General features: G+C 44.8%; 1 protein-coding gene across 3 annotated transcripts in view; it reads right to left on the bottom strand.

Annotated features, from left to right (window-relative positions):
* MYOF (myoferlin) overlaps positions 1 to 22,943 on the bottom strand; it is a 158,085-nt gene that overhangs the window by 80,743 nt on the left and 54,399 nt on the right. For all 3 annotated transcript variants that reach the window (XR_013449672.1, XM_078077354.1, XM_078077355.1), the window contains exons 6-16: positions 12,111 to 12,277; positions 11,125 to 11,253; positions 8,723 to 8,785; positions 8,587 to 8,637; positions 7,381 to 7,411; positions 6,790 to 6,905; positions 6,006 to 6,129; positions 4,607 to 4,710; positions 2,594 to 2,662; positions 2,449 to 2,492; positions 18 to 100 (exon numbers count right to left, since the gene is read on the bottom strand). Coding sequence is in view for 2 of the 3 variants with exons in the window: in XM_078077354.1 (XP_077933480.1) it covers positions 18 to 100; positions 2,449 to 2,492; positions 2,594 to 2,662; positions 4,607 to 4,710; positions 6,006 to 6,129; positions 6,790 to 6,905; positions 7,381 to 7,411; positions 8,587 to 8,637; positions 8,723 to 8,785; positions 11,125 to 11,253; positions 12,111 to 12,277 (981 nt within the window). In the remaining variant the exon portion in view is untranslated. The remainder of the gene's footprint in view (positions 1 to 17; positions 101 to 2,448; positions 2,493 to 2,593; positions 2,663 to 4,606; positions 4,711 to 6,005; positions 6,130 to 6,789; positions 6,906 to 7,380; positions 7,412 to 8,586; positions 8,638 to 8,722; positions 8,786 to 11,124; positions 11,254 to 12,110; positions 12,278 to 22,943) is intronic.

Genomic DNA, 22,943 nt, shown 5'->3' with positions numbered 1-22,943 from the left:
TCTGCTGAGTGACTTACCTTCCACTTCCCCACCAGAGGCAGCGATTTTAGAGAGGTGTAGATATGTTGTTCCAACGACATCATTTTTAGTAAGTCGGTCCCTGTGTGAAAGAACAGGTTAAGGCCTCTACCTCGGAATAAGTATCTTCACTTCAACAACAATAAGGTGGAGTCGGAAAAGTCCCTAGACCTCAGAAATCATCCTGTCCAGTGGGCCTCAAGCTTTACTGTACGTTAAGAATCACCTGGAAACCCCAGCTCTCCTCTCCTATCCAAGCTCTTGATTTAATAAAGGCAGGAGTGGAGAACAAGAATCTGCATTTACACAAGTATCTATCGTTACTGCTTCTGATATAGATGGCTCTCCAACCACCCATTAAGAAACATTAATCGGACAAGTCATTTCAGCTATGGAAACTAAGGCTTGTACACAGAGGTCAAGGGATTTGCCCATAGCCACTCAATACCATTGCCATAAAGTGAATGAATCAGTTACAGGCACATTATATAATAAGTGTAATATAATCACATTACGTAGGATAAGTGCACGTATCTTATTTTATAATGTTCACACTAATTACTCTGATGGTTTAATGAGTACAATGGGCTATATCCTTCAGAGGGAGAAAAATCCCTTTCCAATTCAAGCACCTACTGTGTAACACATGCAGGGCAGCCGAGAGCAGCTGCTTACCTAGAACCTAAATCTTATCTGTGTGGTAGAGACCAGCATTCCCACTACAAGAATACACAGCTGTATTAATCTTTCCATGGATACCACAGAGTTTGCAAGCCTAACACATGAAGTGGTCTCTGGCTGGGCAAACAGTAGGTGTAAAAAATAAGGTTTCTATTAATAACATCTCTCTGCTTAATTCATCCTCTTCTTTATTCCGTATAGTGGTATACTCACTCTGAAATCTAAGACCCCATGGGAGAGAGGAAAGGTTCAGTATTTGGGGGAAAGATTATACTACAGTGTAATATTATTATACTGTATTAGAATAATATCCCACATTACATATGATATACATTGTGTAGTATAATAATATTAGATTGTAGAAAGTGAGTAATGAAACAGTGTGTATGAGAAAAAAATTATTATTTAAGGATATTAAGCTACATGCATGGGTCTTAAGTCTTCTCTGTTCATCCAAAAGGATCTAGACTACATTTAAAGAATTCTTAGCTTCATGTAACCTAAGATTTAGGTCCAAGGATTCCTTAAACAGGGCCTCTCTGTGCATCCTAGTCTACACTATTGGTTTGGAGAGGGCAGACTAGGTCAGAAAGTAACCACATTTGTAGTGACCACAGGCAACTCTGGGATGGCTCAATCTGCTATCAACTCACTGCAAAGCTAAGCAGAGAAGTCACCTCAACTATATAGGCCCACATTCACATTCCTGAGCATTCCTGAGACCATGGAGCACCTTCCGGATGTTGCCAGAAGGTCCCAAGTGCTTAAATCAAGCTGACACTCGCTGGAAGGGGTTTTTTGTCCTCATGACCCCGCCATGACCCTCAATAAAGGGTGATGTGGTCATTGAACAAAATGAGACTTACTACCCTCCTCCCAAAGTGCCCTGCTGCCATAGTACCAAGAAGGTGCTAACACAAAAGCCAGATCAGTTCTGCCAACGGAAAAACCCTGGAGACAGGCAGACCGGATGGGGGCCCAACTCAGTCTCTAACTGTCTGAGTGAGTGTGAGGAAGTCACCTGACCTCTCTGAGCCTAGTATCTTCATCTGTGAACGAATAATAATCTCTAACCCATAGCGTTACTCGAAAGACTAAATGGGACATTGCAGTTGACCTAGTAGTGTTCAAAAAATGGTAGCTAACACCAGAATAAACGCTGAGGAGGAGGAGGGAGGCGGTATTTGCCATGTTCATTCTCAAGGAGTTAAGGACTGCCAACTGAATGCCTCATCCAACTAGAACATTACACAAGAATGGCCTTATTATGGCCATCCTCACTGGGAGGATGGTCTAGTTAACATTCCATCAGAATCTTCCAATGAATTTTCTTTGCATTCAATCAGATAGGTAGCTTTGTCTATTTTCCTTTCTAACCACAACAGAATAGCTGTCGGAACGTTTTGGTGATTCTTCCCAAGAAATGGTTTACTCCATTTCTGAAGTCTGTTTTGGACAGCCTAAATGCAATTTAAATTCTTGATTTCTTATCTTGGGGCATTTTCAGATCATTTTCCCTTCTTTTGTTTATGAGTAATTGAACCAAGATATACAATGGGTTTCTGCAACAATACCATTATTAATTTTTTTAAAAAAGAAAACACCCGATTCCTGGAGGAATTTATCACCTCCCTCTGGAAGAAAAAGAAACAGACTGAAAAGTAAGAGCCCACCTAGAGTAATGTTCCTCAACATCCAAACATCAATTCTTTAATTTCGAATTAGACACAAGTTTATTTTTTAACTCACCAGTCATATATTGTTAGTTTTATTTTTTCACACACTGAAGGAAACTGTTAAAAAGAAACAGAACAAAGTAGTTATTTCTCAACTTATTCAGTAACTATTAAAGTATGTAGTCTTACTTGTTCCGAAAGGAAAATAAAAGTCAAACCTTGATCTGAAGATTAACGACTTGGTTCCACTCAGGGTTTGCATTTTTTTCAATTATATTTGTGCAAATCTGTAAAATTATCAAAACAAAACAGTAGGTATTCACGATTCTAATTTCCATAAATTCACAACATAGGCATCCTAGATTATGACTCCAGCAGTTTACTTACTAGTTATATACTTAGTAGCCTGATTAAAGTTTATTTCTCTTCCAACTTTTTGGTAAATATAACATGGGTTTAATATTTATCTTTGCTCCTTCTATGCACTAAAAGTTAGTTTTCAATCGCCAGGTTTCTAACTTCGGATTAGCGAAATGATGCAAGAGTTAATGTTTATTGAGCACTTATTACAGACTAAGAAGTACCTCTTCATTAGCGTGTACACACAGATCTTTTGATCCTGGCCACCAGCCCCGCTCCCTGCTCCCCAAACCAGCTCCTGTCAAAACCAGTCAGCCACATCTCTCTCACCCTCACATGCCTCACCCAGTCTGCTAGTAAATCCTGACACCCCAGCTTCATGCAAATGCTGATCCCCACCCGACCCCCCGCTGACACCTGCTGTTGGCTTCTGTCTGATGCAGGAGCCCTCCCCGCCTCCTTACTTTCATGGCACCCCTGTGTAGCAGTCTCAGTGAGCTCTCCAAGCATGCTCAGAATAAAGTCTAGACCCTACTCTGGCTGATAAAACCCAGCCTGCCCGTCTCCCCCCACCCCAAATCTCTCTGATTTCATCTCTTCACTTCCCCTGGCTCATTGCCCTACAGCCGCATGGAGATTCTTTCACTGCAAATGTGTCTTCCTCTTGGGGCCTTTACATCTGCTCTTCTCTCTGCCTGGAAGCCCCTGCCTCCCACCCAGACCTCACATCATCCAGACCTCTGCTCCAATGTCACTTCCTCAAAGGTGTCCCATCTGATAACCTAGCGAAAACCCACCCCTCCAACCCTTTGTACCAATCACTTCTTGTCCCCCACTCTGTTTTCTGCATAGGACTGGGCACTATCTGAAATCATGAAATTACTTGTCTGCTTGTTAACTGCTGTCCCTTCTACTACAAAGGAAGCCCCAGGAAAGCCATGACTGTCTTGCTGACTTCTCTATCCCCAGCATACGGGGCAGTATTGGTATTTAGTAGGCTCACAATAATTACTTCTCTAATGAATTAACCCTTATCAACAATCCTATGAGAGTATTATTATCCTGATTTATAGTTCAGGAAATTGACACTGAGAGATTAAGGAATTTGCCTTAACTGCTTCTGGAGTGGGCTAAAGTCTGAATTTAAATCTCACTCCAGAACTGAGATTCTCCACCCCTCCCCCCACCACCAACTCTCCTAGGAAATGACACTTGGTCCTTAGGTGTGTGGTTTGCCAAATCTCGCGTTCATAACTAAATGGTTCAACTATACAGAAGATCTAGTTCTTCATGCCTACAGCTGTCCATGGGGCATTGTTATTCTACTACAGAATCCCACTCTCCCATCTTTGACCATCTTAGTAGGTAAAACTGGTGTTTACAGATGTGTGTGCACCAAGAGTCCCCTGGCTCTTCCCAGCGGACTGGGATGGGGCTCCCCTGCCTGCTATCCAGTTTCAGCAGCTCACTGGGGCCTCGGAAGTGAGAAGCATGAAGGGAGTGGGCAGCTGGGCGCTGGGGCCTATATTCTACATTTATTTACCAGGGATCATTGTTGCCCGTGAGGGATCTTGCCTTAGATTAAGACAATGCTTGGATCTGAGAAATAATCCAAATAATTCAGTGATAGTTTTCATGTTCTATTCTTTCAAAAGATCAAATTTTCTAATTTGAATCCTGCATACTTTCCATTCCAAAATAAACCCGTGGAGAAGTCTGCATGTTCCGACTCAGATAATCTACATTCGTGCAAACTTCCCAAATCATCAGGGGGCTACTTTAACAAAGAGTAAACAGGAATTCACTCCAAGGAAAGCACAGTGGTTTAAGTATTTATTTCTAGAGGCGTCTGCGTTAGATCACATACAAACCTTTTTTCCAGCAAAGGAAACTTCTACAAAAGGATCCACTAGGTTTTTTTTATCTGCATTGCCTCCAAATATTTCCTTTACCGTCTGTGAGAAGGCATCATCCACTGGAAAGCAACATGTCACACAGCAGAAATGAAATTTGATTTTCTTAAAAGGATAGAAATCACTCAGCAAAATTAAAGTTTTTCTCCTACACACGAAGACAGTTGCAACAAGAATTGTTCTCAAAAGTGTACTGCAGAAATCTTGTCTTAGCTGCGAAAGAAAGGTATTCTCCCCACAAAGTCCAAAAAAACCCAAACCAAAACAAACAAATAAGAGCATCTTGGAAAATAAAGCAATAAATTATTAAATGAAAATCAGTCATTTGTTGAGGGAAAAAGTAGAATAAAGACAGTCCATCCAGATAGGGTAAGAGGCAATTCAAAAACTCAGCCTGGTTTCGGGAAGCTTTATGTCAAAATGATATAAGACTAGTCTGATTTTTTTCAGAGAAATTCATGGAACTTTGGCATAATCACAAATAACATAATCATAAATAACACATTTAAGCAACTATAAACAGCGTATCTCTCTGTTTTAACAAACTCAGAAGTGAATGGGGTCAATTAAACCGGTCCACGTAGGAGGTATAATGTGAGGTTTAATGCATTTACCTCAATTAAGATATTTCTGAGGAGAGATGAGGGAAGCGTTATAGGGTGTTAAACAAGAGAGGGAGTGGGTTCCCAGGGAAAGTAGCAAATCCTGAAGAGATCCATGGCCTCTAGACAGAGTGCTGACTCCTGGGGACTGGGAGAGGGGTCCCATGCAGGAAGCAGACAGGCTGGGCAGGGCAGAAGGACACTGGGTCCCTGGCAAGGACCCAGGAGCATCTGGACTAGTCTCTATGAGTAAAATCACCGTAACTGATTCTCTTAAGTGCATCCAATCTCTTGTTATATGTACCTCATAACAAAATGTTGACAGATCACTAGTTATTGGCACTTAACGACCCTTTGCTCAGCCATTTTTAATAATTTAATAACAAACACATTTATCTGTTCCCCAAATTTCCTATTCTCCCTTGGGATGAAAAGAGTTGGAAGTTCTGCCTGCTGCCCTCTCTTCAGTGTCCTTCCAGAATAAGGAGAAGATGTAGAAGAGGGTAGGAGGGAAGAGACGGAGCAGGATGGGCCAAAGGCTTAATAAGGAACATGGATCAGTGACCAGCTGGCGGTCCCACCAACCTGCTCAGGTAGCTTTCATGGGGCCAGAACGAATGAAAAGAAGCCCCTGGAGGCCTTCAGAAAGAAAAACATACGACAGGTAGCACCAATCACTATTCAGAGTATGATGTTACCACATGTGATCATGGAGAGAACTGGTCATCCGGGGGCAGGACGAAATCCATACGTACTCTGGGGGATGTCCTCTGCTCGGTAGATTTTAAGCAAGAAGGTCACCCACCGGAGGGTGATGCCAGCAGGGAGTAACAGATTACTCTCCACGTCATCGCTATCATCACGGTCTCGCTTCTCAGTCTATTGGGGAGACACGATTACAAATGAGACACAGAGAGAAGCAGCACGTGTAAGAAGCCAAACTGTCACTTATAAAATGAAACCAACTGGAATTGTTTCCATTGGGATTTCCTGTGCTTCGGGCTTAAGAGTTCAGCTACCAATTTGACCTCGAAATTGGTCTGCAAAGTCAAAGCTCCTAAGTTTCTTCAATCGATACACCACAAGAAAATAACGCGACCTTTTGTAATTCTATGAGCACTAAATAGGAGAGGAAGAGAGAGACAGTTCCTGAAGTTTTTCTGATTTCTCTTGGGCACTTCCTGTCTCCCAATTTGTTGTCCAGCCTCCTAGAAGGACAACTGTCCCTCTCGGTAGCAATGCCTGAGTCTGCAAGTGAGCCATACTCTGTAGGTAAAATGATGCGGAGGAGTCTTGAAAACACACATATCTTTACTGAATGAAAAACGCACTCATGGACACCAGGAAGGAGTCCAAGTGAGCTAGAATAGCTCCGTCGTGAAGAAATGAACAGCTTCCAAAAAAATAGGAGGAGTTGGAAGGTTGGGGTTATTGATTGGAAGCTGTGTTGCTTTTCACAATGACTGATGCCCACTTGCTTAACTCTTGGTCCCCTTTTTTAGTGAAAAAATGTAAAAGGTAGAGAACAGAGGGGCTCACAGGAGGCTCATCTCCGGTTCCCAGGATGAACATGCTGACTTTCATGTAACCTTTAGCACCCAAGCTGGCATCTTCAGGGGCATTGAGGAGAAGCCATTTTCTCATGACAGCATGACCTAAAATAAGGATTAAAAGGACAGGGACACCCTAAAGATAAACTGACAGGTCTGTGATTTCATCTGCTGCAAGATAAACAGTTATTTCCTCTGAAGTATCATAATGACACCAAGTTTGCCAGATGAGTCTCTATATTAACGTCCCCTACTTTGCACTGACCAGCCCCCAGCCCCAATCCTGCCCTGGTGTCACTCAAAGAAGGCTCTCTAAGCTCTATTAGTTTTATAATTTGATTTTGATAAGATCAAAATATCATCACAAAACAGAGAAGTTACCTACTTGTGAATGTTAGGATAAGTACCGTTAGATTAAAAAAAGATATCCACATTAAGCTATTATTATTCATTCCTGCTAAGTATCCTTCCCCTCCTCAGTCAAGAAAAAAAAATTTTTTATTCCTTTTTCGATTCCCTCAGATTTTCTTGATTCCCAGAATCTTCAAGTTCATGGGGAGAAAGAACATTACTTACTTACCAGGTTCATCATAAATGAATCCAACATCAATCTGGGAAAAGATAATTTAAAATAGCTCAAATAGATTTTAAAATCAGTTTAGTCACTTCAAATAAACCATCATTATTATATTTAAATATGAGGCTCTTGACAAGACTTCAATTTCTTTGAGAACAACATTTCCATCTTACCCCCTTTGCATCCCCAATGCCCTGCCTGATGGGTGGCACACAGAAGACCCTCCCCTCAATCAATCATTTCGAATGAATGAACTAGCTAGTCTTAGAGCTAGAAAGGACCATGGAAGTAGGATGACCAATGTGTCCTGGTTTGCTTGGAACTTTTCTCCGAGCACAGAAAGTCTCACGTTCTGTGAAATCCCTCAGTCCCAGGCAAACTTGGACTTAGGTCACCCTATGGGTATTCGCCTGGCCCAATTTCCTACCCAATATTCCTCTTCCTTCTCCTCCAGCTAATGCTAATGTTAATATAACCATCGACTGGGCACTTCAATGTGCCAAGCAATGTACTAGATGTTTTATATATTCTATCCCACTTAGTCTTCACAATGACTCCATTTTGCAAAGGAAACTAAGGATCAGTGGGTATGTGGCTAGTTGGTGGCAGACAGGGTATGAACACACGTATGCCTGATCCAGATCGTTCTCTAGGACTTCCTTTGAGCCCCTCGCTTTGAGAGGCAGCCCATTCCACGTAGAATTGCTGGGAAGCACCCATCAACTATTTGTCTTTGATTCCAACGCGAGTTACCTGGAAAAGCACTCTGATTCTCTTTCCTGTTTTGGCTTGCTTTTCCTTGTCCGGATTTACAATAATTGGCCTTGTAGATGGGGCACTGGGACCGCTGGTAAGTGGAGCTGGGGGATGGGCTTCTTGCCATTGTAGCACCACATTGGCTTCCATCCACAGCTGCAACTCTGGGAGCACCCTGAGGTGGCAGCTTCCCGGCATTTGCTTAAGGCACAGTAAGTGTTGCACTTTAGAAGGTGACTAGACCCAGGCCAGGGAACACTTGACTGGTTTGTGGCCCTTGAGGCATACATATCCTTTTGGCATGCCAGCCCTCAGCAAAGACCATGGCGTGAATCCCTCACACATAACTTTAAGATGTCATCAAGGTGGACAGCCTGATACCTGGCCAGGAACCTGACTCCTCATTACAAAAGTGTCCATCTAAGTTGAACGAAACAGATGGTTGGCACCCACCTTAAATTCCCCCATCAGACAATCTGCCCGCAAAGAATGGGAATTATAAACCTGGAAGAAAGAAGAGCCATGAGAAGCTTCCTGGCTTTATCTGGCAGTTAGAGAGCATGACCTTTCTTCTCTGTAGCCCCCTTACCCGAATGCTGATGATCTCATCCATCAGTTCAGAAGGGGTCATGTGGATGTTGTAGAAAAATAACTGTCAAAACGGAAGAGAAAAATGTTTGAATGTTAACAGAGGTGGACTCAGGTTAGTGTGATCCAATGCTACAATGTGGGAACCCTCCTAAAAAACGATAAAACATAACCCCCAAAGTAGGTTTGACCATGAGAACGCATTGCAGGGCCCTCAAAAAGGCCACGAAGCTTAAGCAGCATGAGCTTCTTGGCAAACTCACCTTTGCATGTTGGAAAAAGGAAAAAGAGGTATGTAACAACTATAGCATTTATGTAATGAAAGAGACCAGAAATATGCTAACTGATGTAAAGACCTAAGGTTCCTTCCTGCTGCAAGTCTCACTAAAATGGGCGCTTGGGGCTTGCATGACCTGGAAAGTTGAGTTGAGTTCCCTAAATTGTCCTGAAAAAAGTTCTTTTTAACCTTTTTAAAAAACATCTGGGATCCACTCAAGGATCATACTACATTTGGTTGTTGTATCTCTTTAGTTTCCTTTTTTTTTTTTTTTTTTTTTTTAATTTTAGAGGGAGAGAGAGAGCGAGAGCAGGAGGGAGAGCAGAGGGAGGGGGAGAGGAAGAGGGAAAGAATCCCAAGCAGACTCTGCGCTGAGCATGGAGCCAGACCACACACATGGGGCTTGATCTCACGGACCCTGAGATCATGACCCGAGCTGAAACCAAGAGTCAGACGCTTAACTGACTGTGCCACCCAGGTGCCCCAGCTTTAGTTTCCTTTTATATAGAACTGTGCTCCTGCTTATTTTTGTTATTTTTTTCTATCAAGATCTGTTGCCTTGTAGAATATCCCACAATCTGGATTTGTGTGAGTATTTCCTCACCATTAGATTCAAATTGGCCATTTCACAAGAAATGACACAGATGATATTGATCCTTCTATTATATTATATCAGGACACACACATCAGTTTGTCCCATTACTGATGATAACAAGTTTAATCACTTGGTTAAGAAGATGTAGGTAAACTAGGGATTTTTTTTTTTTTTAGTAAATAATTTTATCAATTCCTGAACTGATCTGCTTCAAGTCTCAAGTATTTGATTCTTCTCTTTTGCCCAGAGATCTAATCTCAAAAAAAATTCATTATGATGGGAAAATTCTAAGGTGGAGATTCTTGCCGTGCTCCTCAGAATGTAGCTGAGTAAATATTCATCCTGCATGATAAATGCATCACACCTTAGGTGTCAAATTGCCCAGCAGCTTGTCCTCCCTGCAGTCCAGTCTTCTCCTCCCCAGTGAGCCCCTCTCAGGCTTTCCCGAAGTCCACTTAAGTGCCCCCCCCTCCCCAGCGCACACCCACATCTCCTGTCTGCATTGACACGACTTAGCAGCATGCTGTTATCTGCAGCTCATCCAAGGAGGAGAAGTGACAAGTGAGAAGAAGATGGGCCTTCTGTGAAGGGAGGACCAGCCTGAACAAAGGGGGAGAAACTGGAACACCAGAGAGAAGAAACCAGTTCCTTTTATGCACAGGGGCAGGAAAAAGAAGAAAGGTTGGAGCCGGGGCTGGGAACTCAGAGGAACGGTGACGGGAAACCATGGTAGGGAAGGCCCGGGCTCAGAGAACCAGGCGTGGGACTCACGCCTGAGGAATCTCAGAAATGCGTCTCCTCCGCAGAGCAAGGCTGGGCTCGGAAACCTCCCCAAACCTCATTTCTCCTCACAGCCCTGATTGTGGAGTTTTGTGGTACCTGAGGTGACTACCAAGGTATTCAGCGCTTTTGAGGAGTGTTACAGAGAAGAGGTCAGCAGAGGTATTCTCAGTGTGGGAGGGAAAAGAAAACCCTTCTGGCTCCTAATTGCTTTCCTTTTACGTATGTTATTTTTACAGCCAGGTAGGTTTTGACACCTTTAAAAAGTCAGCCATCGCTGTCCTTGTGAAAATTGTAACATCCGCCTTAGAGCTGTGACTGAAACTTGGTATTTTTTTTTTCTTTCATGAGGGTCCAGCATCAACTGGTCTTAATTGTGAAAATGTGCTGGCTGTGCTTTTCTTTTTTTTTTAAAGTAGCAAAGCAATCACAGAAATTACTTAGCGATCCCTCAGAGACATCCTGCTGATTAGAAAGAGCAAAGGCAGATGCGGGTGACTTCACGTGCTCCGCCCTTAGGGGAGCAAGGATCCGTCAGGGCAGGGACCGGCAGCTCTGAGAGCCACGCCGTGTGATTTCAAGACCCAGTGCTTCTTAAGACTCTTGAATGCTGGAACTCTGCATTGTCTTTACCAGATGTTGGCCCACAAGATCCCCTCCCACGTGGGACAGGGGAGAGGGGGTGGAAGGCAGGAAGGTGGGTATAGTAGAACAGACTCACTGAGCAGAAACCTGTATCACGCCCATTTACCTCATCATAAAATGGGTTGTTCCCTCTCTTGATCCTTGTTCGGTGTGTCTGGCCACAGACATGGACCTTGACCACAGGCCTGATGTTGTTGCCACTTAACTGGCGGCCCTCAATCACTCGGACACGGATCTGCAGGCACAGAAGGGGGCTCATTAGTGATCCTTTCCCAGCGCCTGGCGAGAGAATCCTCAGGTGCCAGGTCAGCCCGTCTGCCTGTAAGGATCGCTGAAGGGCCAGGGCAGGTGTGCACGGACTGGGGGTGGCCCCCTTGCTCATTCCCAAGGTGGAGCTGGGGTTGGGTTGGAGAAACCGACAGCAGGAGGAGGGTTGAAACAGTCCACAGCTGGCCCGGGAAAGGGCAGAGCAGGGCTGGGGGAGAAGCAGGGAGGCGCTGCTCTGAGCCCAGCCTCCCACCTGGTCTGCCTGAGCCTGGGATGTACGTACTAACGCACTCCACCGCGGTCTGCCAAGGAAGCGCCCAGAACTATGAAGATGCACCATTGTGCTTCTATTCTTTCCTACCACCAAGGGGAAGGAGGCGTATAATTCTATTTCTCTGAAGAGCCTCATCTGGCTTGATTCCATCTACTTTTTTTTTTTTTTTTTTTATAAATTTTATTTATTTATTTGACAGAGAGAGACAAAGCGAGAGAGGGAACACAAGCAGGGGGAGTGGGAGAGGGAGAAGCAGGCTTCCCACGGAACAGGGAGCCGGATGCGGGGCTCGATCCCAGGATCCTGGGATCATGACCTGAGCCGAAGGCAGATGCTTAACGACTGAGCCACCCAGGCGCCCCGATTCCATCTACTCTTGCATGCAGAACAGAGAGGGACAGCTCTTCTTCTTGGGTTTACGCCCTGATGTCCCATTTTGCTCGTCGGGATGCTGCACATAGCAATAGGTCCTTCCCAGCAGCACTGCAATTGCCAGAAGCTGGGCAATGTGGTGGTAAAACCAAAATGTGGGGCCCGCAGGCTGTTCCCACCTGGAAGTCCTGAGGCTTGTTGGACAGCATCCGCCGACTCTTCTTTCCTTTCGTGAGCCTCCGGGCAAGGTGGGTCTCTGACACCATCCCAACTGCCCCCCTGGGCCCAGGGCCTCTGGCTGTACCATCCAACCTGTCTTCATCACCTCCATCTTCCTCCTCGTCTCCTAAAACACCAACAAGGAATCCTGTCAGAGATGGGCCTCATCCTGTGAATGTCTGAACTCAGGTTTCCTGGACACAGTTTTCAGTGTTCCTGAGGTGGCCCAGGAAGGAGCTGCTCCTTCTTGGTGACACTTACTTGGGATGTGCTGTGACTCAGAGTTTCTTTAGGAAAATGTGTTCATGGTGCATCAGGGCGCTCATTCAGGCTGTACTCAAAGTGACCAAGTGAGCACCAGAGACGAAGGGGAGAGCAAGAGGAGAAGGCTCGGTCGGGCCCCGCCCCAAATCACCCAGTTCTGATCTGAGGACCCAGCCTGAGGTCAAGGGGCCTTTCTGCGGTTAGGATGGAGAGGAGAGAAAATCTCAGGGGGGAACCTGGAGCTTGGCAGAGGAGACTTCGACTCCACCATCTCCAGTGCTGGTCTTTTCTACAGAGATTTACTCCTGAGGTTTCCATACTGCCTCCTTCCTGCTTGCGCCTCCTGGTTCCCGAATGCCCTCTCCACCCTCACAGAAGATGAGAAATGCATCTCCAGTTTCCTTGCCAAGTACACCAAGGTGGTCTCATGCTCTCCCTCTGCCCACCTCATCTGTCACTTCCACACACATCTGTCTCCTCGTTTATCCCCTTAGCTTCCCTTCATACTCAGGGCGGGGAGGGGAAGGGGTTTCCTAATTGATAGAGGGAAGCCCCTCCCAATACCTGAGAGCCTACTTCCTTCTGATTCTTTGGAAACACCCCAAGTGTCTCCCCTGCCCTCTTGAGTACCTCCAGTGGATCCTTCCCCCAGGGCCTTCCCTCTGCCTTCACATAGGCACAGATCCTTCTCTCCTTAAAAAAAAAAAAAAACAACTAAATTCTGCTTACCATGTCTCCCCTTTCTTTTATTCACAAACGCTTTTAAACTCACTGACCAACTTCAGCTTTTCTTGTCTTAATAGACAAAGTGTGAACTCCTGGTAATCTGTGCAGCATAATTTACGAGATCCGAGAAGACTAACTACCTTGTCCAAAAAATAATAGCATTCACACTCCCTACCTTTGGATTCTGAAACTCCTCCTTTACGATGCAAAATCATGTAAGAGACTGAATTTCCATGCGGATACATTTGTCAGTCACTCACACCATAGTATGAGTTAGTTCAGTCTGCCGTGTAGCATAGCTCTTAAAGCTTGGGTTCTGGACTCATGTGGCCTAGGTTCAAATCCCAATTTCGAGCTGTGTGAGTCTGAATAAGTTTGTTGTTTTTGTTTTTGTTTTAAATTTTATTTATTTATTTGACAGAGAGAGAGAGACAGCGAGAGAGGGAACACAAGCGGTGGAGGGGGGAGAGGGAGAAACAGGCTCCCCACGGAGCAGGGAGCCCGATGCGGGGCTCGATCCCAGGACCCTGGGATCATGACCTGAGCCGAAGGCAGACGCCTAACGACTGAGCCACCCAGGCACCCCTGAGTAAGTTTCTTAATTTCTGTTTCAGTTTTCTCATTTGTAAGAAGGGAGAAATAATAGTATTTACCACAGGGTTATTGTAAAGATAAAATTAATCTATATGCAAGCCTTCGATATGGTGCCTAGCACAGAGGAACACGCAATAAATTAATCTTTTTTTTTTTTTTTTAACTTTTGTTGAGGGATCAGTTTTGGTGGGAGCACAGAACACTAGAACACTTCCCAGAGAGCAGGCATGAGGTAGGGGTGGGGGCACAGCAGTCAGTGGGCAGCATGGGGGAGGGAGGCACAGAGTTGAGGAAGGGGCAACCACAAGGAAGGAAAAGACCCCCCCAACCCCCACCATGTACTGCTTTGGAGTTCCGCCCAGGGTGAACCCTCCTTTCACCACCCCTCATTCACGCTCAGCCTATCCAGCCACTTCCGTCTGTAAAGGTCAACCATGACCTCCTCTGGTTAAGCTCAGGGCCCTTTTCTGAGTCTTCCCACCCCACCAAACATGGCCTTGGGCACCAGGACCCATACACACTTCTTTGAGTCCTGCAGCTCTCTTCCTGGTACTCTGACTAAACCTTCTCAGGTTCTTTGTGGGCTCCTTCCATGGCCTACTCCCCAAGCGTGATTTCCCACACTGTTCCTCAGCCTCCGCTCCGCTGACCTGATGCCCTCTGCATCTACACTTTGGAGTCACAGACGCACAGAGTGTTAGGCTAGAGGGGACTCCGAGATGCCCCAGTCGGACGTGCCCCTCACCACAGCGTCCAGAGAAGACCACTGAGGGCTGGAAAGCTGAGGTGACCTGTGAGGTTACTGGGAGCTGAGCTAAACTGAGGGCCAGGTCTTCACCCTACCTCACTGGCTCCAGACTGAGTCTAACACCAGGCTGCGGGGGAGGAGGGGCTGTCTGCCTGGTCCCTCAGCACCTCTGTCAGGACACCTGGAAACCCCAGAGAGGCTGAAGGCAGGCAGGGCTACCTCTGCCCTCTGCAAGATAATCTGGGTCTCGTCTACCCCATCTTTGAAGAGGCTTCAAAAGCAAGGCTTACCTGCCACCCATCTTGGGGCGCCAAGGTCTTAGAATGTCTCTCCTCCCATTCTTCACTGGGTGAGCTCCTCAACTCCCTCAAGGCCCAGGTGAAATACACTGGCTCTGGACAGCACCACACATGATCCTACCCAGGGGCGTGGTGCGTGCAGAGCGAACGAGGCGACATGGCCCTGCCTTCTTGGGTTCTTCGGCCGTGTGAAGCACCTGGATGCTGGCGGGCGCTCTCCGACCTCCAGCCTCAGGGAAACACAGAAGGTCAGGGCCCCCGGCTGCAAACCTGTTCTGAACTGGGCAGTGGCTGGGCGGGATGCCTCTAGGGCTCCTCCCACACACAGCTAAGACAAACTCCCTTCGCCCATCCGGGGCCAAAGCAAGGCTTCCCTGCCTGCTGCAGACTGTTCCATGTGGGGTTGGTGGTTATGGAGGGCAGCAAGCAGAAGGAGGGGTAAATTGTACCCCTTTACGGTGCCGTGTCAGACTCTGTATGAGTCCTCATGAAGCTCTTAATGGATGCTTCCGAAAGACTGCAGGCAACGAAGAGCCAGTTTCTTCTAGGAAATACCTTCTGCCATTCAGACTTGAGGCTGAGGGATGGGTCAGAGGATACCAGCCTGAGTCATGGCGACTGCCAGCATCTTTGTACAGCGGCAGCAGGCTATTTGAGCAGGAAATCGCCCCTTTATGCGGCAGGAAGCTGCACAGCATTCAACAATGCCACCCTAAGTGTTCCACAAAGAATGAGGGGGCCCTTCAGGCCCTGCCGAGCACACCCTTCTCTGCAAGCTCTCTCATTACCAGGGGTGGGTGGCTGTGTGGGCGGGCCCTGTTGCTGAGACCCAGGCACGAATCTGAACCACAGCCAAGGCGGGGATCTACAAGGATGACTCTTCCTGACCACAGAGGGCAACATTATGTTGGAAACCACGGACTAAATGGAAAGTTGCTAGTTGTATTTGCTTCCTTGTATTTGCTGGCTGTAACAAAGAACCACTAACTGGGTGGCTTACAACAATAGAAATTTATTCTCTGAGAGTTCCAAACCCTAGAACGAGGGTGTTGGCAGGGCCATGCTCCCTCAGGGCCACCACCTCATCTAATCCTCTTCCATTCCTTGATGGAGAGTCCTTCCTGGAATTTTTTTTTTTTTTTTTTTTAAGTTGGCTCCATACCCAGCATGGAGCTCAGTGTGGATCCTGAGATCAAGACCTGAGCTGAAATCAAGAGTCAGATGCTTAACCAGTTGAGTCACCTAAGTGTCCCCTTTCTGGAATATTTCATGCTTTTTTGGGGGGGGGTCACAGCAACCCTGTTTTTCTAGAGTCCTAGAATGTCATTCTCTGCCTGTGATATTTTGTAATATTAATTTTAGAGAAAAATCCTTCCTTGCCTCTTATTAGCTGGTGGCTCCTGGCATTCCTTGGCTTGTGGCTGCATCCTTCCAATCTCTGCCTCTGTCATAACGTGGCCTTCTCCCCTGTGTATCTGTGTATCCTCATCTCTTTTTATAAGGATACCAGCCACTGGATTTAGGGCCTGCCCTAATCCAGTATGATTTCATCTTAGTTAATTACATCTGCAAAGATCCCATTTCCACATAAGGTCACCTTCCGAGGTTCTGTGTAGGAATTTGGAAGGGACACTATTCAACTCCGACAGAGGTCATCTTTTGTATCTTTCCAGTGTGTTCCATCTATTACTCCAGTCCACAGTCTGCAGCCACACAGGCCCTCCCAACCTATCGACCACACCGCCTCCCCGGCCCCTCCCCCCGCCACTGTCGTCACATCCTTTTCTCCTGACCTGTGCTAGAGTTTGTGCTTTAATACTGCCATGCTCCTCTTTGCCCCTCAACTCCTTCCTTTCTCTGGCTTATTGTACTCACCTGGTTCATTCAACCTCCATTCCCCCCACCCCTTCATCCAGGAGCCGAACTTGGCTGAACACTCATCTTCCTGACTCGTCTCACTTTAATTTCATGATCACACACCTTAAGTGGACTCGCAGGACTCTCTGGTCATCCTACCATATTTCCAAGGCATCTATTCAAAGTTTTCCCGGGTCCTGGTCTGAGAAGGCCACTCATTAGCCAACAAGGTCAAATCACTTCACCTTTCTGAGCTTCCACCTATTTTGCACCTCGAACGCTTCCGATACCCTCTCCATCCTTTCACTGCCAGCTGATGAACTTGCTTCTTATTTCATTGAGAAAACAGGCAATCAGAAGAGAATATCCTCATCCTCCCAACTCCAAGTCAACCTTCCTACCTGCATCTGTTGTCTGCCTTCCTCCTGCTACAATCACTAAACTGTCTGGGAACCCAACCTGGGGTCAGTCCTTCCGTATGTGCACAGATCTCATCTCCTCTCCCTACTCACGGATTCTACTTCTGTAATTTCTGCCTCTGTATCCGCTCATCAGTTTTCCCTTCTCTGCTGATCATTCCCAAATGTGCTGAAATAGAGCCCACAATAAAAAGCAAAAAACCAACAAAACAAAAACAACTTTCCTTGACTCCATAGCACCCCCTATAGTTACTGCTCTCTTCTTCTCCTCTTAACTGTCACTCGGGCCATGACAAGCTCTTCACAATTCCTTTGTATGAATGCTATCCTGCCTCTCCAACAATTACCATGACACTCAGTCAGACCCTACGAAGCTTCTGACTGCAGCCGACACGGACCTGCAGCCTTTCTGAATGTCAGCAACCCTCTATGTGACCCACACTTGGTTATAAACGATGCTTCGATTAACACCAATGGCTCTCCATCACAACTCCGGCAACTTAACACAAGTTTTCATGTTTCCTGAGATGTAGTCTTGGCGTCTATTCCTGCAAACTGCCCCTGTATGTCATTACTGGTGACAGTGATGGCTGTCTGTTTGTTCCACCCAGTGCTGAAGAGCTGGCAGCCCCTAGGGGACCTTAGGTTCCAGTCGTTTGTCTCTGGCTCGCCCGACTGTGCCCTTCCCCAGTGGGATGAACCTCCCTCCTTCAGGCTCCCGTGCTATCCTACTGTAGGATAAGAGAATGAGCTATCAGTCACTCAGATGTCACCAGATCTGCAGGCCAGCCCTTCCCCACCCTCACTCTCATCCCGTGAGAGCTTCCCCATGAAGACAACTCCTAGGAGTGGCTGAAGAAGAGAGACACTTGCCCAGTCACCACTTCCTCCTGGCCCGTAATACACACCCCCTCCCCCAGCCAGCAGCCCCAACACTATTCCATGCCTCTTGTCTTCCCACCTAGACTCTAATTGGGCCAGCATTCCATCTAATCATCTTCCATTCCTTGATGGAGAGTTCTTTCTGGAATATTTTATGCCTTTTTTTTTTTTTTTTTCTGGTCACAGCAACTCTGTTTTTCTAGAGTCCTAGAATACCAACCTCTGCCTGTGATATTAATTTTGCTTCTCATGACAAAGTTTTGTTAAGTGGTTAAGGCAGAATTTAATTACCTTGGGCCAAAAGTCACTAGTAAATCAGAACAAAGGGCTGGTATCATACCATCAGTGCAAGTTAAAAAGTGCAAAGCAGAATGGGAGAGAGGAAGTTTCTAAGCATGAAAACATTTTGGAGATAACATGCTGATTTAGCTGTAATGTTGAGTAATAACTTCTCTGGGTTTCCAGCATGTGGGAAGTTACGTAAATACATGTCTGCATTCAACCATAAGCAATTCATTACCCTCCACCCTGATTCTTGGGTAAATAGCACACGTGCACTAAGAATTTTCTGGAATGGTTCTATACATAGACCAGAGCAAAGGTATCATGGAAGAGCCTCTAACCAAACAGTGATGCAAACACAGGCTTGCAGGGAAATCTTGGCAGCATCTGCCTTGGATCAATTGAGCTGTGATCCAGTCTAGCAGTCTAGTTGACCAAAGAGCTCCGACTGAGTCTGGGCAAGATAATGTTAACCAGATAAAATGCTCAACCCCAGGGCTTCTTAAAGTGAGCTCCAAATTCTGTTCTCATCAGGATCTCCTGGAAGTTCCTATTAACCATAGAGATTGTGTGGGGGGGTCCCCTTCAGTCCAGCTAAGACATACTCTCTGGATGTAGGTGATGGAAATCTGCACATTTACCTACAGCGAATATCATTCTCAATGGGGAAAAACTGAGAGCTTTCCCCCTAAGGTCAGGAACGTGGCAGGGATGTCCACTATCACCACTGCTATTCAACATAGTATTGGAAGTCCTAGCCACAGCAATCAGACAACAAAAAGAAATAAAAGGCATCCAAATTGGCAAAGAAGAAGTGAAACTCTCACTCTTTGCAGATGATATGATACTTTATGTGGAAAATCCCAAAGACTCCACCCCAAAACTGCTAGAACTCATACAGGAATTCAGTCAAGTGGCAGGATATAAAATCAATGCACAGAAGTCAGTGGCATTCCTATACATCAACAACAAGTCAGAAGAAAGAGAAATTAAGGAGTCGATCCCATTTACAATTGCACCCAAAACCATAAGATACCTAGGAATAAATCTAACCAAAGAGGCAAAGGATCTGTACTCAGAAAACTATAAAATACTCATGAAAGAAATTGAGGAAGACACAAAGAAATGGAAAAACGTTTCATGCTCATGGATTGGAAGAACAAATATTGTGAAGATGTCAATGCTACCTAGAGCAATCTACACATTCAATGCAATCCCCATCAAAATACCATCCACTTTTTTCAAAGAAATGGAACAAATAATCCTAAAATTTGTATGGAACCAGAAAAGACCCCGCATAGCCAGAGGAATGTTGAAAAAGAAAAGCAAAGCTGGTGGCATCACAATTCCGGACTTCCAGCTCTACTACAAAGCTGTCATCATCAAGACAGTATGGTACTGGCACAAAAACAGGCATATAGATCAATGGAACAGAATAGAGAGCCCAGAAATGGACCCTCAACTCTATGGTCAACTCATCTTTGACAAAGCAGGAAAGAATGTCCAATGGAAAAAAGACAGTCTCTTCAACAAACGGTGTTGGGAAAATTGGACAGCCACATGCAGAAGAATGAAACTGGACCATTTCCTTACACCACACACAAAAATAGACTCCAAAGGTTGAAAGACCTCAATGTGAGACAGGAGTCCATCAAAATCCTAAAGGAGAACACAGGCAGCAACCTCTTCGACCTCAGCTGCAGCAACTTCTTCCTAGAAACATCGCCAAAGGCAAGGGAAGCAAGGGCAAAAATGAACTATTGGGACTTCATCAAGATAAAAAGCTTTTGCAAAGCAAAGGAAACAGTCAACCAAAACCAAAAGACAACTGACAGAATGGGAGAAGATATTTGCAAATGACATATCAGATAAAGGGCTAGTATCCAAAACCTATAAAGAACTCATCAAACTCAACACCAAAAGAACAAAGAATCCAATCAAGAAATGGGCAGAAGACATGAACAGACATTTTTCCAAAGAAGACATCCAAATGGCCAATAGACACATGAAAAAGTGTTCAATATCACTCGGCATCAGGGAAATCCAAATCAAAACCTCAATGAGATACCACCTCACACCAGTCAGAATGGCTAAAATTAACAAGTCAGGAAATGACAGATGTTGGCGGGGATGCGGAGAAAGGGGAACCCTCCTACACTGTTGGTGGGAATGCAAGCTGGTGCAGCCACTCTGGAAAACAGTATGGAGGTTCCTCAAAAAGTTGAAAATAGAGCTACCATATGATCCAGCAATTGCACTACTGGGTATTTACCCCAAAGATACAAAAGTAGGGATCCGAAAGGGTACGTGCATCCCGATGTTTATAGCAGCAATGTCCACAATAGCCAAACTGTGGAAAGAGCCAAGATGTCCATCAACAGATGAATGGATAAAGAAGATGTGGTCTATATATACAATGGAATATTATGCAGCCATCAAAAGGAATGAGATCTTGCCCTTTGCAACGACATGGATGGAACTGTAGGGTATTATGCTGAGCGAAATAAGTCAAACAGAGAAAGACATGTATCATATGACCTCACTGATATGAGGAATTCTTAATCTCAGGAAACAAACTGAGGGTTGCTGGAGTGGGGGGTGGGGTGGGAGGGATGGGGTGACTGGGTGATGGACACTGGGGAGGGTATGTGCTCTGGTAAGCGCTGTGAATTGTGCAAGACTGTTGAATCTCAGATTTGTAGCTCTGAAACAAATAATGTTTGTTATGTTTATGTATGTATATGTTAAGAAAGAAAAAAAGAAGAAGAAGAATGTAGCAGGAGGGGAAGAATGAAGGGGGGGAAATCGGAGGGGGAGAAGAACCATGAGAGACAATGGACTCTGAAAAACAAACTGAGGGTTCTAGAGGGGAGGGGGGTGGGAGGATGGGTTAGCCTGGTGATGGGTATTGGGGAGGGCACGTTCTACATGGAGCACTGGGTGTTATGCACAAACAATGAATCATGGAACACTATATCTAAAACTAATGATGTAATGTATGGGGATTAACATAACAATAAAAAAATTAATATTAAAAAAAATTAAAATCAGGAAATCTGCACATTTAAAGATCTCCCTTGATGATTTTTACTGTGTCTAAAATTTAAGAGCCACTTGTTTATTATGATCACTTTGGTTTTCTGAAATACCTCGAAAAAAAAAAAATAGGCCTAGTAGAATCAGTTTGCTGGACAATGTCAAATAGAGGCCCAATCCTGGAAAGAGTGCCTCCAACAATTTTCTAGCACACTGATAATTTTCCAGTTCAGTTCTGACCAAGTCAGTCCCTTCTTCAACATGTTCCATGGATCCCCATGGTCTGTCCAAGAACAAATGTCTCAGTCTGGCATGCCCAGCCCTTGGGAATAAGCTTCCCTCTTACTACACCTCTGAATGAATCAGTCACTTTCATCTATTCACTAGTGTTCCCCAAAATGCCCTCTTGAAAAGAAACATTTAAACCATATCCATTGCCTAGGTATCATTCACTTAATTCACTCAACCAACCAAGCATTTATTGAACAATTATGACTTAGTGCTAGGCACTAAGAATACACAGTTGAAATAGCTGAAAAAGTACTTTCTCTAAAAAAAATTGTGTCTCTTGCAATAATTTGCTTAGTCCTCTGTTGAGGAATATATTATATCAGCTCTGACCTATACTTATTCATGTTTATATGCTTATATCTTACCTTTCTACTGAAATGCAAGCTCCTTGGTGGCAGACAATGCCTTTCTCACCTCCGTATGCCCCAGGTGTCAGTAAACGTTTTCTAAACGGAATTGAATTTCTTTTATTCAAATTCAATTAGCCAACTTATTTACCTCATTATAAACTGGACTGAATTTAATTTTAAGCATGGTGACTTTAGTGTTCATGGAATGAAATAAATTTGAAGTGGCAATGTCTAACTGTGAATGAGTTTTTGCATTTCTGTTGTTGAACAATGCACCAATTTAACAGATGGTTCTTCAAAAATAGATGTGAGATTTTAAAAATAGTTCATTCCGGCTACAGGAATGTAGGCTCCAGTCAAGCTAACTGACATCTGGTGAATCAAACTGGCAAGGTAACAGGTTTTCAGGAAGTCAAGCCTGTCATCTGGGTCATCCCACCCTTCCATCATGGGAACAGTCTTGGAGGTGGGTCAATGAAAGAGGTACTTCTGACACCACACATGTGCAGTCAAACCACCAATGCCCAGGGTCTATCATCTTTGTCATCTTGATATAAGAGCTCTAGGAAAACATTCCTTATAAACAAACCCCTTAGTTACAACACCAAAGACACAATCCTCAAAAGAAATAATTGATAAGCAGGACTTCATTAAAAGTAAAAGCCTCTGCTCTGCAAAAGACAATGTCAAGGTAATGAGAAGACAAGCCAAAGACTGGAAGAAAATATTTGTAAAAGACACAACTGATAAAGGACCATTATCCTTTATATATACAAAATATACAAAGAACTCTTAAAACTCAAGGAAAAAAACAAACAACTTGATTAAAAAGTGGACCGAAGACCTTAACAGACAGCTCACCAAAGATACAGATACACAGATGGCAGATAAGAATATGAAAAGATGCTCCAAAATCCTATGCCAACAGGGAAATACAAATTAAAACAATGAGATACCACTATACACCTATTAGGATGACCAAAATCTGGAAGACTGATAACACCAAATGCTGGCGAGGATGTGGAGCAGCAGAACTCTCATACAT

The sequence above is a fragment of the Halichoerus grypus genome, chromosome 7 (assembly GCF_964656455.1).
Source record: "Halichoerus grypus chromosome 7, mHalGry1.hap1.1, whole genome shotgun sequence".
Lineage (NCBI taxonomy): Eukaryota > Metazoa > Chordata > Mammalia > Carnivora > Phocidae > Halichoerus > Halichoerus grypus.
The sequence above is the reverse complement of the archived record's forward strand: the minus strand, read 5'-3'. Positions and strand labels throughout refer to the sequence as shown.